Consider the following 17,827-nt stretch of genomic DNA (forward strand, 5'->3'; position numbering starts at 1 on the left):
GACAGTTTTTGACATTTTATTTTCCAAGTACATAAAAAATATGTTTCAACTATGGAAGGTTTAAACAGTTGGGCATACTTTCAACATCACAGTAAATTTACTCCCTTATTAAGTTTGTTGCCAACATTCAGTCGCAGTTTGAAAGCAACAGTTACATTCATAAATATAATATGGTACTAAAAGGATGAATAATTTATCCTATCCAACAGTGTGTGAGATCTGATGCCCTCATTTTAGCAGACTTGTTGTTGTGATTGTTTGTAAAGAAGTTCTTTTGCATAGGTGTAGTCTTTACCCAAAACAACAGCATGAAGCCTATTGTCACCGAAGAAATATATAGCTACCACAACAGACAGAAGGCAGATGTATTCCAAGGCACAGGTTCACAAAAATTGAGAACTGTCTGAATTCTTGTAAAATCTGCAATAAATTGCCACAGTTTGCTCAGTTCTTGTCATTAAAAGATCTCGAAGTAAGACATGTAACTGGTTGACAGGTAACTTATTTTACACTATAAAAGAATTCTGTGAACTAAACAATGCCGATAATTTTTCAAGATAATAACTATAGTTCAAGCTTCCTATGGCTATTAATGGTTACTGGTTGGTAAGACAATGACTATATCCACTATTGTAATAAGCTCCATGTAAATAAATATGTATTAATTTATTAACTGTATTTAAAATTAATTAGTGTGTTTAGTAGCTTTGCATATTAACTGTGTTTCCTAATTGTGTTACTGATTTTCAACGTGCAGCAATGATGGAGCTTTCATCATTTAATACTATCAATGGCTAATTAAGATTGTTGATGTGAAGTGTGTAATGAGAAGAAAAAATGCTGTGATCATCAGATCATGACAATGGTAATTTTTTTATACATTAATTTTTATTGTTACATAATGATACAGTGTTCTTACTTAATTCCTCTTCAACAACAAAATGACTATAATTGCATTTATCAATGCATAAAACCATGGGACTCTGTGAATTCCAGTTGTTCCACTTCTGTTCATATTGCAGAAATCCAGATTGCATTTTTCAGCTATGTCAGCATATTTTGCTTTCACAGTATCCCATGAACAAAGGCCTACTTGACAACCTTCAATGTCTGCCACATTTTCGGCTACATAGAACATTACACGATATGTATCTCCTTCAGTACACCTGCAAAAAAGAGCAGTGTCAAGTGATTTACTTTCACATGCTAATCTGTGAAATACCTATACCATAAACATACAGGGTGTTTCAAAAATGACCGGTATATTTGAAACGGCAATAAAAACTAAACGAGCAGTGATAGAAATACACCGTTTGTTGCAATATGCTTGGGACAACAGTACATTTTCAGGCAGACAAACTTTCGAAATTACAGTAGTTACAATTTTCAACAACAGATGGCGCTGCGGTCTGGGAAACTCTATAGTACGATATTTTCCACATATCCACCATGCGTAGCAATAATATGGCGTAATCTCTGAATGAAATTACCTGAAACCTTTGACAACGTGTCTGGCGGAATGGCTTCACATGCAGATGAGATGTACTGCTTCAGCTGTTCAATTGTTTCTGGATTCTGGCGGTACACCTGGTCTTTCAAGTGTCCCCACAGAAAGAAGTCACAGGGGTTCATGTCTGGCGAATAGGGAGGCCAATCCACGCCACCTCCTGTATGTTTCGGATAGCCCAAAGCAATCACACAATCATCGAAATATTCATTCAGGAAATTAAAGACGTCGGCCGTGCGATGTGGCCGGGCACCATCTTGCATAAACCACGAGGTGTTCGCAGTGTCGTCTAAGGCAGTTTGTACCGCCACAAATTCATGAAGAATGGCCAGATAGCGTGATGCAGTAATCGTTTTGGATCTGAAAAATGGGCCAATGATTCCTTTGGAAGAAATGGCGGCCCAGACCAGTACTTTTTGAGGATGCAGGGACGATGGGACTGCAACATGGGGCTTTTCGGTTCCCCATATGCACCAGTTCTGTTTATTGACGAAGCCGTCCAGGTAAAAATAAGCTTCGTCAGTAAACCAAATGCTGCCCACATGCATATCGCCGTCATCAATCCTGTGCACTATGTCGTTAGCGAATGTCTCTCATGCAGCAATGGTAGCGGCGCTGAGGGGTTGCCGCATTTGAATTTTGTATGGATAGAGGTGTAAACTCTGGTGCATGAGACGATACATGGACATTGGCGTCATTTGGACCGCAGCTGCAACACGGCGAACGGAAACCCGAGGCCGCTGTTGGATCACCTGCTGCACTAGCTGCGCGTTGCCCTCTGTGGTTGCCGTATGCGGTCGCCCTACCTTTCCAGCACATTCATCCGTCACGTTCCCAGTCCGTTGAAATTTTTCAAACAGATCCTTTATTGTATCACTTTTCGGTCCTTTGGTTACATTAAATCTCCGTTGAAAACTTCGTCTTGTTGCAACAACACTGTGTTCTAGGCAGTGGAATTCCAACACCAGAAAAATCCTCTGTTCTAAGGAATAAACCATGTTGTCTACAGCACACTTGCACGTTGTGAACAGCACACGCTTACAGCAGAAAGACGACGTACAGAATGGCACACCCACAGACTGCGTTGTCTTCTATATCTTTCACATCACTTGCAGCGCCATCTGTTGTTGAAAATTGTAACGACTGTAATTTCGAAAGTTTGTCCACCTGAAAATGTACTGTTGTCCCAAGCATATTGCAACAAACGGTGTATTTCTATTGCTGCTCGTTTAGTTTTTATTGCCGTTTCAAATATACCAGTCATTTTTGAAACACCCTGTATATAATAAAATAGGACAGTAATAGACAGCTAAAAACATACTCAGAAGGAAAGTTTATGAGAAAGTTATTAGCAAATGCTTTAGCAATTTTATGAAGTTAAACTGTGCTACACCCCAGATGAATTTTGTACAACTGTTTTACATTCCTAAATGAAAATTATGGAATGCGGAAACTACAGAACCAAGTAGCTACTCAAAAAGTTCTGTGGTCTGATGCTGAAGGAAATATATGAATAATATTCTTTATGTGAGTGTTATGATTTGTGTGATTATCACTGCATTGCTTCCCTTCCCAATTCCAATAATCTGACAGGTTTACTTTAATGTTTGACTAGTGTATAAATATTAACTCTCTGGACAAGATATAAGCTTTATTTTAACTGTTTTATGGAAAGCTGTGACTGCTTATTATATAAAGCAAATTCAAACAGTTTTGTGAGTCAATGGCCAGGCATGAATAGATAATGCAGCATCAAAACAATGTCTGGTCAGGGCAGTCCTCATAACCTCACCCTACTGCTGACTAGGGCAACCATGTCTGTAACAAACCAAACCCACAGTCTACCTCCTACCATCAGTATGATTTCCATACCTGCCCCTGCTTACAGTGATGTTAGGGGTTTACAGCAACCAGCAATGGAAGTGGAACCTTTGCCACTGCCTAAGCCACTTCTGGCAACCCCCCATCCCACCATCCCCTGTGACCCCCATCATGAATTGCACATAACAGCAGCGGTCAATCTGTGAAACAGTGAGGTGTCACTTGAGGTTGATCCATTTCCAGTCCCCTACACCTCTGCCCCACAGGAAATCTCAAGCAGCAGAATTGAGTATATGATTGGACAGTGCAAATAACTGCACCACTTGTTCCATAACATGCTGATCATAATGGAGATGCCACAGAATCCTCTAGTGGGGATCACAGCATCCCTCCCTCCCTCCCTCTCCCCCCCCCCCCCCCTCTCTCTCTCTCTCTCTCTCTCTCTCTCTCTCTCTCTCTCTCTCTCTGTCTCCACCTCTCCCTTTCTCAGTGATCCACACAGACCTGGCCACTTGCAGTCCCCTGTGCTTATTAAAGCAGGAAGGGTCCTGTAACTGATAATTTTCAGGATTAATTACAAAGCTGCAGTATTGATAAATAGTTTGAGCTACTGCAGTTAGCAGATAGGCCTAGATGTAAATTTTTGAGACTCGCAGATGGAGCAAGACAAGTGTACATCTACATCTACCCAGATACTCTGCAAGCCACTGTACAGTGCATGGTGGAGTGTACACTGTACTACTACTTGTTATTTTCACTCACGTTCCACTCGCAAACAGAGCAAGGGTAAAATGACTGTCTGTATGCCTCCAAATGAGCTGTAATTTCTCATATCTTATCTTCATGGTTCTCACATGCAGTGTATGTTGGCAGCAATAGAATCACTCAGCAGTCACCTTCAAATGCCGGTTCTCTAAATTTTGTCAATAACGTTTCTCGAAAAGAAAGCCGCCTTCCCTCCAGCGATTCCTATTTGAATACTGAAGCATCTCCACAATACTTATGTGTTGTTTGAAACTTCCTTCAGTCTGACTTGGTATGGGTCCCAAACGCTCAACCAGTGCTCAAGAATAGGTTGCACCAGCATCCTACATGCAGCTTTCTTTACAGGTGAACCATTCTTTTCTAAAATCCTCCCAATAAACCAAAGTCAATCATTCACCTTCCCGACCACAATTCTGACATGCTTGTTCCACCTCATATAGCTTTGCAATATTAGGTCCAGATATTTAAATGACTTGACTGAGTCAAGCAGGACACTAGTAAAAACATACCCAAACATTACAGGCTTGATCTTCCTACACATTTACATTAACTTACATTTTTCTATATTTAGGGCTAGCCACCATTCATCACACCAATGGGACATTTTGCCTAAGTTTTCTTGTATCTTCCTACAGTCACTCAACTTTGACCCCTATCATACACCACAGCATCATCAGTACAGAGGGTGTGTTCTCTGGTGAAGTTATGTGGTAAAATAAACGTGAATGGTCACATATTGCCATTTGCCTGTTATCACTTGAAGCCTGCTGACCATCCCATTTCATGCAGTGTTTGACTGTTGCTTGTTTTACAGTTTTCTCTCTTTTGATATTCACTCTGGACTGATCTTGTATGCTTACAATGAGCTTGGTGTGTTTTGGAGTTAGATCTAGTCAGGTGCTCCCTACGTGAACTGAAGTCATTACCAATTACACAGAACAGCCATTTGCTCCACGGGTTACTACATCAAAGAGTGTTGAGTGATACTGAACTGCTGCTACCTGCAATTGTTTGGATAGTAAACATATGTTAATTCAGGTAACTTCTTGAATATTCTGACTCTGCCACTTCACACATACGACTAGGATACCTTGCCCCTCCTAGTGCCAACAGTTTTAGCTGCTGAATGAACTGGCAGTGATAGTCACTGAGCGCTCAAAAAGTTTAATTTCAGTTGATGTGGCTTGAAAACATGAAGATTTTACTTAATCATACCACACTGAAAAACCTGGCAATGCAAAAAAGTTTGAACTAATTCTGTATAATGGGTAGAGCTCCCCCCCATGAACCATGGACCTTGCCGTTGGTGGGGAGGCTTGCGTGCCTCAGCGATACAGATGGCCGTACCGTAGGTGCAACCAAAATGGAGGGGTATCTGTTGAGAGGCCAGACAAATGTGTGGTTCCTGAAGAGTGGCAGCAGCCTTTTCAGTAGTTGCAGGGGCAACAGTCTGGATGATTGACTGATCTGGCCTTGCAACACTAACCAAAACGGCCTTGCTGTGCTGGTACTGCGAACGGCTGAAAACAAGGGGAAACTACAGCCGTAATTTTTCCCTAGGGCATGCAGTTTTCTGTATGGTTAAATGGTCCCCCATTCGGATCTCTGGGTGGGGACTACTCAAGAGGACGTCATTATCAAGAGAAAGAAAACTGGCATTCTACGGCTTGGAGTGTGGAATGTCAGATCCCTTAATTGGGCAGGTAGGTTAGAAAATTTAAAAACAGAAATGGATAGGTTAAAGTTAGATATAGTGTGAATTAGTGAAGTTTGGTGGCAGGAGGAACAAGACTTTTGGTCAGGCGAATACAGGATTATAAATACAAAACCAAATAGGGGTAATGCAGGAGTAGGTTTCATAATGAATAAAAAAAATAGGAGTGTGGGTAAGTTACTACAAACAGCATAGTGAACGCATTATTGTGGCCAAGATAGACACAAAGACCACGCCTACTACAGTAGTGCAAGTTTATAAGCTAACTAGCTCTGCAGATGATGAAGAAATTGATGAAATGTATGATGAGATAAAAGAAATTACTCAGGTAGTGAAGGGAGATGAAAATTTAATAGTCATGGGTGACTGGAATTCGAGAGCAGGAAAAGGGAAAGAAGGAAACATAGTAGGTGAATATGGATTGGGGCTAAGAAATGAAAGAGGAAGCCGCCTGGTAGAGTTTTGCACACAGCATAACTTAATCATAGCTAACACTTGGTTCAAGAATCATGAAAGAAGGTTGTACACGTGGAAGAATCCTGGAGATACTAGAAGGTATCAGATAGATTATATAATGGTAAGATAGAGATTTAGGAATCAGGTTTTAAATTGTAAGACATTTCCAGGGGCAGATGTGGACTCTGACCACAATCTATTGGTTATGACCTGTAGATTAAAAATGAAGAAACTGCAAAAAGGTGGGAATTTAAGGAGATGGGACCTGGATAAACTGACTAAACCAGAGGGTGTACAGAGTTTCAGGGAGAGCCTAAGGTAACAATAGACAGGAATGGGGGAAAGAAATACAGTAGAAGAAAAATGGGCAGCTTTGAGGGATGAAGTCGTGAAGGCAGCAGAGGATCAAGTAGGTAAAAGGTGAGGGCTAGTAGAAATCCTTGGGTAACAGAAGAAATATTGAATTTAATTGATGAAAGGAGAAAATATAAAAATGCAGTAAATGAAGCAGGCAAAAGGGAATACAAACGTCTCAAAAATGAGATCAACAGGAAGTGCAAAATGGTTAAGCAGGGATGGCTAGAGGACAAATGTAAGGATGTAGAGGTATATCTCACTAGGGGTAAGACAGATACTGCCTACAGGAAAATTAAAGAGACCTTGGAGAAAAGAGAACCACTTGTATGAATATCAAGAGTTCAGATGGAAACCCAGTTCTACGCAAAGAAGGGAAAGCAGAAAGGTGGAAGTAGTATATACAACTCTATACAAGGGCGATGTAATTGAGGACAATATTATGGAAATGAAAGAGGATGTAGATGAAGATGAAATGGGAGATATGATACTGTGTGAAGAGTTTGACAGAGTACTGAAAGTCGAAACAAGGCCCCGAGAGTAGACAACATTCCATTAGAACTACTGAAAGCCTTGGGAGAGCCAGTCCTGACAAAACTCTACCATCTGGTGAGCAAGATGTATGAGACAGGCGAAATACCCTCAGACTTCAAGAAGAATATAATAATAATTCCAATCCCAAAGAAAGCAGGTGTTGACAGATGTGAAAATTACCGAACAATCAATTTAATAAGCCACAGCTGCAAAATACTAATGTGAATTCTTTACAGACGAATGGAAAAACTAGTAGATGCCAACCTTGGGGAAGATCAGTTTGAATTCTGTAGAAATATTGGAACACGTGAGGCAATACCGACGCTAAGACTCATCTTAGAAGCTAGATTAAGAAAAGACAAACCTACATTTCTAGCATTTGTAGACTTAGAGAAAGTGTTTGACAATGTTGACTGGAATACTCTCTTTCAAATTCTGAAGGTGGCAGGGGTAAAATACAGGGAGTGAAAGGCTATTTACAATTTGTACAGAAACCAGATGGCAGTTATAAGAGTCGAGGGACATGAAAGGGAAGCAGTGGTTGGGAAGAGAGTGAGACAGGGTTGTAGCCTTTCCCCGATGTTATTGAATCTTTATATTGAGCAAGCAGTGAAGGAAACAAAAGAAAAATTCGGAGTAGGTATTAAAATCCATGGAGGAGTAATAAAAACTATGAGGTTTGCTGATGACATTGTAATTCTGTCAGAGACAGCGAAGGATTTGGAAGAGCAGTTGAACGGAATGGATAGTGTCTTTAACAGTTGCATACCACTGCTGTATGTTGCACTGGCCAATGCCAATGGGAGGGATCAGCGACTGACCCCACAACCATCACACATTCTCTGTCTCGGATAAATCACATTACTTATGTATTTCCATAATTTTGGCAGATTAGAAGATTAAAATGTTGATTATTATTACAGGGGGAAGGGTTTCTGGGACATTTTTAGTGTTGTGGCTTGGCAGGAGAGCCAACACCGGTATGAGAGGAAGCTGAAAGGCACGCGTTTCAGCTCACGCAGGCTGTCGTGAGGTCTGGAACAGGACAAGGAAATTAGACTGTAGAAAAAACTGATGTAGCTGATGGAATACTTAACTTTAATCCATAAATGGTGAATGTCACTCTTGACAGTACATGTTTTACAGCATCAATAGTAACTGGTAATGGCGCCTTGCTAGGTCATAGCAAATAACGTAGCTGAAGGCTGTGCTAACTATTGTCTCGGCAAATGAGAGCGTATTTTGTCAGTAAACCATCGCTAGCAAAGTCAGCTGTACCACTGGGCGAGTGCTAGGAAGTCTCTCTAGACCTACCGTGTGGCGGCGCTCGGTCTGCAATCACTGATAGTGGCGACACGCGGGTCCGACATATACTAACGGACCGCGGCCGATTTAAAGGCTACCACCTAGCAAATGTGGTGTCTGGCAGTGACACCACATTTAGTAAAAAATAAATCGTTTTTTACATTTATTTGTATTAATTTCACAATTACAAGGATTACTCAGATTCACATCCTGAACACTTTACAATACAAACTACTTCTTTCTTGGTGTGTGCAGGGGATATATACTTCCTGCAAGAAGTGCAAGCCTTCATGTACTTATGGTCTTTGCTTCTGGCAGATTATGCATAGCTGCACGTGTTACTTATTGTCACGGCTCCGTAACGTTGTTTCCTCTGCTCACAGCACCTTGATTTTGATTACACGCATACCTAAAAGTTGATAACGCTGTAGTGTATTTTGAGTGTAGGCCTACAGTATTTTCAGCGCATCTTTTCATGTTGATGTCACAAAGTTCACGAGCAAGATCTTTCAGGTACTTCTTTCTTCCAGAACTCTTTGAGCTTTCGGATAGTTCACCACTAAATTCATTGTCTGAACTCTCAAGCAAATTTCTAATTTCATCATCTGCCAATTTCATCTTCTTGTACATTTTGTCAAATGCCACAAAGATATTACCTTCCACTCACCACACTGTTTACTGGTTTACTGCGAGTGGTGATTCTTGACCTGCTACACGTTCAGTTATAACAATCGCTATAATTCAACAATGAGTGTAGACCAAAAGCTGTTCTTATTGTCGACTGTAGCAATTACAATCACGATAAATATCATGTATTTATTAAATAAACTACTGAACACGACAGGAGTTTTAGCCTAAAAACTTCGTTGGGGTCAGTTACTGACCCCACCCATTGGTATGCAACTGTTAAAGGAGGATATAAGATGAACATCAACAAAAGCAAAACGAGGATAATAGAATGTAGTCGAATTAAGTCGGGTGATGCTGAGGGAATTAGATTAGGAAATGAGACACTTAAAGTAGTAAAGGAGTTTTGCTATTTGGGGAGCAAAATAACTGATGATGGTCGAAGTAGAGAGGATATAAAATGTAGACTGGCAATGGCAAGGAAAGCATTTATGAAGAAGAGAAATTTGTTAACACTGAATACAGATTTAAGTGTCAGGAAGTCATTTCTGAAAGTATTTGTATGGAGTGTAGCCATGTATGGAAGTGAAACATGGACGATAAATAGTTTGGACAAGAAGAGAATAGAAGCTTTCGAAATGTGGTGCTACAGAAGAATGCTGAAGATTAGATGGGTAGATCACATAACTAATGAGGAGGTATTGAATAGGATTGGGGAGAAGAGAAGTTTGTGGCACAACTTGACGAGAAGAAGGGATCGGTTGGTAGTACATGTTCTGAGGCATCAAGGGGCCACCAATTTAGTGTTGGAGGGCAGCTTGGAGGGTAAAAATCGTAGAGGGAGACCAAGAGATGAATACACTAAGCCGATTCAAAAGGATGCAGGCTGCAGTAGGTACTGGGAGATGAAGAAGCTTGCACAGGATAGAGTAGCATGGAGAGCTGCATCAAACCAGTCTCAGGACTGAAGACCACAACAACAACAACAACAACAGGCAGAGCTATGTAAAATTTGCATATGCTATCAATACTAAATGCTTTGAAAGTGTAAAGAATGTTTATTCCAGTGCTTACTCGGTATAGTGTGTCATGTTTTTGGTCGATTTCAATGTGCAATAAAATGCGAAATAAGTATATTTCAGCAAAATTTTTTAATAATTAATACATTTCAGCAAACTTTATTACATAAGCACCAAAATATCTGAATATACAGGTGTTCTAAATATATTTATGATTGTATGTGAGATAACCACATAAAGATGACAAAAAGAGCAAAAATTATGACTGCAAACAAAAACTTGTTGTGTGACTATAGATGTGCTAGACACAACATTCTGATAACCTCTCCAGCACACATATTTATGGCCTATTGTGTTACCATGGAATAGATAAAACATGTGTTGCTTGAGGCTTTCCCGACGGACTTGTTGTATATATGGTTCTCGGGCGAGACGTCAGATGTCATAGTGCAAACTCCACAATATTTCGTCAATGCAACTGGCCGACATCTTCAGGTGCGACGAACACACTGCTAAGGAAGGACCAGGGGCCCCTATATATGCCAGTTTTAGGCAGGAAGTGCGCGTGTGTGGAGGCGCCAAATTCGATGGCCAATAGCGACGATATCAGCCGGTAGCTGGAAGGACAGTAACGCCACCTACAGGATGAAGAACCAAATACTTCAGCGCACGCGCGGAGGCTGCCGCCGCTGCTCTGCGCTGCCATCGGCCGCCCCAGCGACCTCTGTCGGAAGTCGCAAGTGCGGAGGCTGCCGCTGTTACTCTGCGCTGCCATCGGCCACCCCAGCGACCTCTGATGGAAGCCGCAAGCAAATCTGCGCGTCCACATAAGAGCCTTGATTCCTCTCCTGTTGTCAACAGAATATTTATGTTGCTGGCGAATCGTCGTCAGTCTCATGACCAATAGTATTCCTCTCTGCTCGAAGCGACTTCAATATGGCCAGTGCTGGATCCCAAGCTGTACTAAGCTGAAAGCCCGTGTCTCTGTTTACAAGATTCGTCGAGCTACGTATTTCCACTGCTTCCTTAATAACACTGTCCCAGTACGAACTCGTTGATGCGAGAATTTTTGTATGTTGATAATTCATAGAATGGCCTGTACTGAGACAATGCTCGGCCACTGCAGACTTTTCTAGTTGCTCCAGACGAGTGTAGCGTCGGTGTTCAGTGCATCTCTCTTCTACAGTGCGACAAGTTTGTCCAATGTACGACATGCTGCAGCTACAAGGAATCTCGTAAACACCGGGTCTTCTTAGGCCAAGGCTGTCCTTAGATGAGCCCAAGAGAGCTCTGAGTTTTGGCGGCGGACGAAAAACACATTTAACTTTATGCTTCTTCAATAATCTTCCTATTTTTGAAGAGACACCACCTATGTATGGCAAGATGACCATTCCCCTTTGTTCTTCGCCTTCTTCCACTTCCTCACGTTGGGTAACCCGCTTCGGTTGTAAGGCATGGCGAATCTCCCGTTCGGAATATCCATTTTGTTGAAAAACAGTACGCAGATGGAGTAGCTCATTGGATGAGCTGTCTGAGTCTGATATGGCTCGTGCTCTGTGGACCAACGTCCTCAGTACGCCACTTCATTGCGAAGGATGGTGACAGCTGGTGGCCTGTAAGTATAAGTCCGTATGCGTTGGTTTACGGTACACTGCGTGACCCAATGTGCCATCTTCTTTTCTCTGTACCAACACGTCCAGGAAGATGGCACATTGGGTCACGCAGTGTACCGTAAACCAACACATACGGACTTATACTTACAGGCCATCAGCTGTCACCATCCTTCGCAATGATGTGGCGTACTGAGGACGTTGGTCCACAGAGCACGAGCCATATCAGACTCAGACAGCTCATCCAATGAGCTACTCCATCTGCGTACCGTTTTCCAACAAAATGGATATTCCGAACGGGAGATTCGCCGTGCCTTACAACCGAAGCGGGTTACCCAACGTGAGGAAGTGGAAGAAGGCGAAGAACAAAGGAGAATGGTCATCTTGCCATACATAGGCGGTGTCTCTTCAAAAATAGGAAGATTATTGAAGAAGCATAAAGTTAAATGTGTTTTTCGTCCGCCGCCAAAACTCAGAGCTCTCTTGGGCTCATCTAAGGACAGCCTTGGCCTAAGAAGACCCAGTGTTTATGAGATTCCTTGTAGCTGCAGCATGTCGTACATCGGACAAACTTGTCGCACTGTAGAAGAGAGATGCACTGAACACCGACGCTACACTCATCTGGAGCAACCAGAAAAGTCTGCAGTGGCCGAGCATTGTCTCAGTACAGGCCATTCTATGAATTATCAACATACAAAAATTCTCACATCGACAAGTTCGTACTGGGACAGTGTTATTAAGGAAGCAGTGGAAATACGTAGCTCGACGAATCTTGTAAACAGAGACACGGGCTTTCAGCTTAGTACAGCTTGGGATCCAGCACTGGCCATATTGAAGTCGCTTCGAGCAGAGAGGAATACTGTTGGTCATGAGACTGACGACGATTCGCCAGCAACATAAATATTCTGTTGACAACGGGAGAGGAATCAAGGCGCCTACGTGGACGCGCAGGTTTGCTTGCGGCTTCCGTCAGAGGTCGTGGGGCGGCCGATGGCAGCGCAGAGTAACAGCAGCAGCCTCCACGCTTGCGGCTTCCGACAGAGGTCGCTGGGGCGGCTGATGGCAGCGCAGAGCAGTGGCGGCAGCCTCTGCACATGCGCCGAAGTATTTGGTTCTTCATCCTGTAGGTGGCATTACTGTCCTTCCAGCTACCAACTGATATCATCGCTATTGGCCATCGAATTTGGCGCCTCCACGCATGCGCACTTCCTGCCTAAAACTGGCATATATAGGGGTCCCTGGTCCTGCCTTAGCAGTGTGTTCATCACACCTGAAGATGTCGGCCAGTTGCGTTGACGTAATATTGTGGAGTTTGCACTATGACATCCGACGTCTCGTCCGAGAACCATATATAGATAAAACATGTCTCTGCCATATTTTACCTCACTGAGAAACGAACACTAAACCAAGGTTGTTTTGTTTACACCTGGATTTAATAATGAAAAAAATGAAAGTGAGGCAAGAAAAAAGCATCAAATTTGAGATACATAGTAGAATATTTATTTATTTTCTGTCCATATAACAAAAAGTTTTTGGACATCACCAGGAAAATTTTGATTACATTACATTACTTGATTCTAATAAAACTTTGAACAGTATGTTTCTTGCTTTGTTGCATATGAAAGTATAATACTGTAGAATTTCAGTTTGATACTTGTAATTTTTTGCTTCGATTTTATTTACTTCATTCCCTGTCCAGATATAAATATAGCATTCTTGCACTAACACAGAAATGTTCATCAGGAAAGTGGCAAACATATGTCGGTCGATTGAATTTTTGGAATAGCTGTTCCTTTATTTTATAGTTATTGAACAAGATTTTCTAAAATATGAGTAAAGCTACATTTTTTTGTAAAAATTATCACCAGATAGATATGGTATTATTGGAAAATAACACATTGGAAAAAAATCTAAATTCTAATTTTAAAATGCTAAATTTTCAAAGTTTATTTGCTGATTTCATGTAACTCCAATGAGGATAGGCATTCATACATCGAGTAAAATGAGTAATTACTGTGACTGTTTTATAGGCGACAGAGTGCATATAAAATGCTGAAATAATTTTAGTACTTACTTCAGAAAAACTGCAGCAATGTTAGTTGCAAATGATCCAATCTTAGAAGTTCTCCATTTCCGTTTTTGTGTTGTGTTATAGCCATCGTGTGTTAGAAGTTCACTGTCTTTGGCTATACCCATACGTGATTGCATCATGTGCAACATATTTGAATGTGAGAAGTAAAACACCCCTTTAGCACTAGTTTTATTAGACTCAAGATTTCTGAAACAAAATTCCTGGTTAGTAGTTTATACATTGGCAAAAATACTTACACTATTTAACATTCGGAATGGTTTAAAACAAAAAATCGTTACAGCATTCATACTTTTCTGTTTCTTATACTACCTTCAACAATCAGTAACAAAAATACCTAACAATAATGTACTAAATATTGATATAAAAAGCTATTCCTAAAACTCCACAATGAATATTTTTTCTGTACATAACATTCAGGAGATGAGTGGTAAATAACATCAGCAGAACGAACAGTGATTCTTTTTATTTGAGAAGGAGGGGGAAGCAGTAATAGAGATAGGCAGATGACAACGAAAAAAAAACAAAGGAATATATTAAAGGGAACAGAGTAAAATGTAAAGAAAAAAATAACAGTGGAGAGACTATTTATTTTATCATTTCATTGGTGAGCATAGTCCTTCACATTATTGTTTTTATTTCCAGAATGGATCTCCACTGTCATAAAAACTTTTGAAACATGGCAAACAGAGGGCATGTTCAGCTCATATATGTAGCTAATGGGACAGAAAACATAGCTGTAATTTAATTTCAATATTGCACATCAATAACCTGTATTACATTCAAAGAACTTAAGAGTAGAATACTGTTACATCAAAATATGCATGTTCCATTGTATAATGGAAATTATAATCCACAACTATTGTGGAAACTACATATGATGCTCTAGTCTGTACTGGGTTTCAAATGAAGAATGTTGATTGCATACCAGAAGACTAAAGTACTGCCATTGTTACTGTTATATCATAAGGCTTTGACTAAATTCAAAATAAACACAAACAACTTACTGAAAATGATCCATGAGATCTTTAAGAGTAGTGCAACCCAGTTCAACATTTATATCATGGCCATATCCACTTTTGTAGTAGTACTTGAGGTCTTCCTTGTATTCCATAACCTTAATAAAAATTTGACCATTAGTGGACAATTCATATTTTCATTATGTACTTAACTTGGGATGTATTTACACTTAAATACACTGCAAATAATATCATGGTATCACATAATAAGTTTTGAACTGTCAGCAAAATTACCCAAAAATTACTGAATATAATGGCACTAATGAGACAAGCTGGTAATTCTTTACTCTTGTTTCATTTCCTTTTTGTGAAGTGGCTTACCACCAGCATATTTAAGTCCCTCTCGAAAAGTGCCACTGTAAAAGAACCAATTACTTTTAGAGAAAACCTTAGCAGTATGGCATCTTGGATAATCTGCCAGAATCCCATCTCATGAACAAAAGCAGAAAATAATTTTTGAAGCTGAGGATTGTATGTTGGGAGTAGCTGCTACATCATCTAGGTGTTATTCATCATAGACTCCCACAGAATTCTGTACTGGACCTTAAATGTTTTTTACTTATGCAGCCAGGAATCATAATGAGTGCTATTTCACTATGTTTGCAGATGACACCTGCAAAATCTGTCAACCATAGCCATGAAAAATATTTTATCAAACACTTTTAACTGTTTTATGTTTAAATTCCTTTCTGCCTACCCAAGCAAGATAAGTTGCATGAAATTTTGATCAAGTTACAAAAAACTCAGAGGATTATTCTGATGTTTGATGATCAAGAGTTACAGAGAGCTGAGAGCACGAAGTTCCTGATCCTTCATGTAAACAGCAAACTTAACTGGAAAAATCACATACTTTTAATTGTGAAAATGTTGAGCTTAGATGCTTTTGCACAGCTTATTTTGCTAATGTGCACTCATCATGTCATACAGAATTAATGACTAATGTGGATGCAGCACAATGTATAAAATCATATGATGGCAACAGAATGCATTATGTGACTACAGGGTCTGGATGTTGACCTGAAACCGAGGCCATTAAGAGGGGTGTACCTCAAGGATCTGTATTTGGTCCACTTTTGTTCACTCTTTTTATAAGCAATATTGAAGTCAGTGAGAAGGAACAAAAAAGTACTACTGGCTGATGACATAAGTAAATGTATAAAGAATTAAGGAAATGGAAAGGAACTTGTTTATGTCAACAAACAATACAGAGCACTGAGTCAAACAGAATGATTTAATTATAAATCTTTTTTTTTTTTTTTTAAAAAAAAGGCAATGTTTATATGTCCATGAATAGAAAAAAGATAGATCACATACACAGCTGAAACAAGACTGGAAAAGGTATCACTATAAATATTTTGGGAACTATATTAGACAATACGCTCCAATAGGGATAACATACAGACAATGTACACTGATCAGCCACAACATTATGACCACCGACCTATTATAGACATAAACCCATTCAAGTGATAGCAGCATCGTTGGGTTGTGCAACCACCCCTCATCACAGACGTTCGACATTTTAGGCAGGGCAGACTGGTAAAACAGGACAGGCAGTGAACTGTGGTGGAATTAACATCAGACTTTAATGCTGGGCAGAGTACAAGTGTGTCTGAACACACAGTACACCGAATACTCCTAATGATGGGCCTCTGCAGCTGATGACCCACATCTCTACCAATGTTAACACTACAGTTTTGGCAATTATGACTGCAATATGCACATGACCATTGGCACTGGATGTTGGTACAGTGAGAGAGCATTGCATGCTTTGATGAACCCTGGTACCTTCTTCACCATACTGATGGGAGGGCACAAATCAATCATCCTCCAGGGGAACAGCTCCTTGATACCTGTACTGTGGGATGGATATAAGCTGGTGACAGCTACATTATACTTTTGGGAACATTCATATGGGCAACCAAGATTCCAGTGGAGTTCGTGTATGGCACCATGATGCCCGAGGAGTGTAGCAAACTGGTTGCAGTCAATGTATACCTCTTCATGACAATCATGTTTACCTATGGCAGTGGCATTTTTCAACAAGATAATGTGCCATGTTACAAGGCCTAGAATGTGATGGAGTGGTTTGAGGAATGCAGTGGTGAATTCTAATTGATGTGATGACCCCCCACCCTACTGCTCCCCCCCCCCCCCCCCACGCAACTCGAACATGGCTTCAGAGCTTATCGCCCCCCCCCCCCCCCCCCCCCCAGAATATATGGGAATTAAGTGACTTCTGTGCGCAGATGTGTTGCCAACTCCCTCAAGCGACATACCAAGGCCTCATTGCTTCCTTGCCATGATGCATTGCCACTGTTATCTACACAAAATCATAATGTTCTAGCTGATCAGTGTGTGTATTCCTTTACAAAGGAAATCCCAAATCCTTGTACCACTGAAAATATGAATGTAATAAGTGTCAGTGGTGTTGAGAAACAGCTGAAATAGTTAAAAATGAACAAAGCTCAAGGACCAGATGAAAATCCTGACAGTTTCTATAATGAATTTGGGGCTGAGTTAGATACATTGGACCAAAAACTGTGCTCAATATTTGGAAGAAAGCACAGGACACACCAGTCTGTAACAAGGGTAGTAAAAGTGATCCACAAAACTGCCACACAGTATCTATCCTTGACTCTGATTATTTGTAGAATCTTAGAACATATTCTGAGTTCAAACATAATGAGATATCTCAAACAAAATGATCTGCTCTATGCCAACCAGTGTAGATTCTGAAAATATGAATCATTTAAAACCAAACGCACATTCTTATTACAGACATTCAATTCAATTTACTGCTCATAGCATGTAATTTTACATGCATGTGCTTTTTCAACTAAGTGTAAAGTTTTTATAATTATAGTTTTTTTAGTTTACATTATTTACTATCACATTTTAATTCATTATAAATTCTGGTTATAAGGGCATTTTTGAATAAGCCACTGCTTGACTTGCTTTTTAAAAATATCCCGTCAATATCTCAACTTCATTTCATAATAAGTTA

At 40.4% G+C, this 17,827-nt stretch overlaps 1 protein-coding gene across 2 annotated transcripts in view; it reads right to left on the reverse strand.

The window, feature by feature from the left end:
• Positions 1-851: 851 nt before the first annotated feature.
• The window catches only part of LOC124594986 (multiple inositol polyphosphate phosphatase 1), a 299,958-nt gene continuing 282,982 nt past the window's right edge, over positions 852-17,827 (reverse strand). For both annotated transcript variants that reach the window (XM_047133524.1, XM_047133525.1), the window contains exons 8-10: positions 14,809-14,918; positions 13,787-13,990; positions 852-1,166 (exon numbers count right to left, since the gene is read on the reverse strand). In XM_047133524.1, the coding sequence (XP_046989480.1) occupies positions 920-1,166; positions 13,787-13,990; positions 14,809-14,918 (561 nt within the window). In that variant the 3' untranslated portion in view covers positions 852-919. The remainder of the gene's footprint in view (positions 1,167-13,786; positions 13,991-14,808; positions 14,919-17,827) is intronic.

The sequence above is a fragment of the Schistocerca americana genome, chromosome 2 (assembly GCF_021461395.2).
Source record: "Schistocerca americana isolate TAMUIC-IGC-003095 chromosome 2, iqSchAmer2.1, whole genome shotgun sequence".
Lineage (NCBI taxonomy): Eukaryota > Metazoa > Arthropoda > Insecta > Orthoptera > Acrididae > Schistocerca > Schistocerca americana.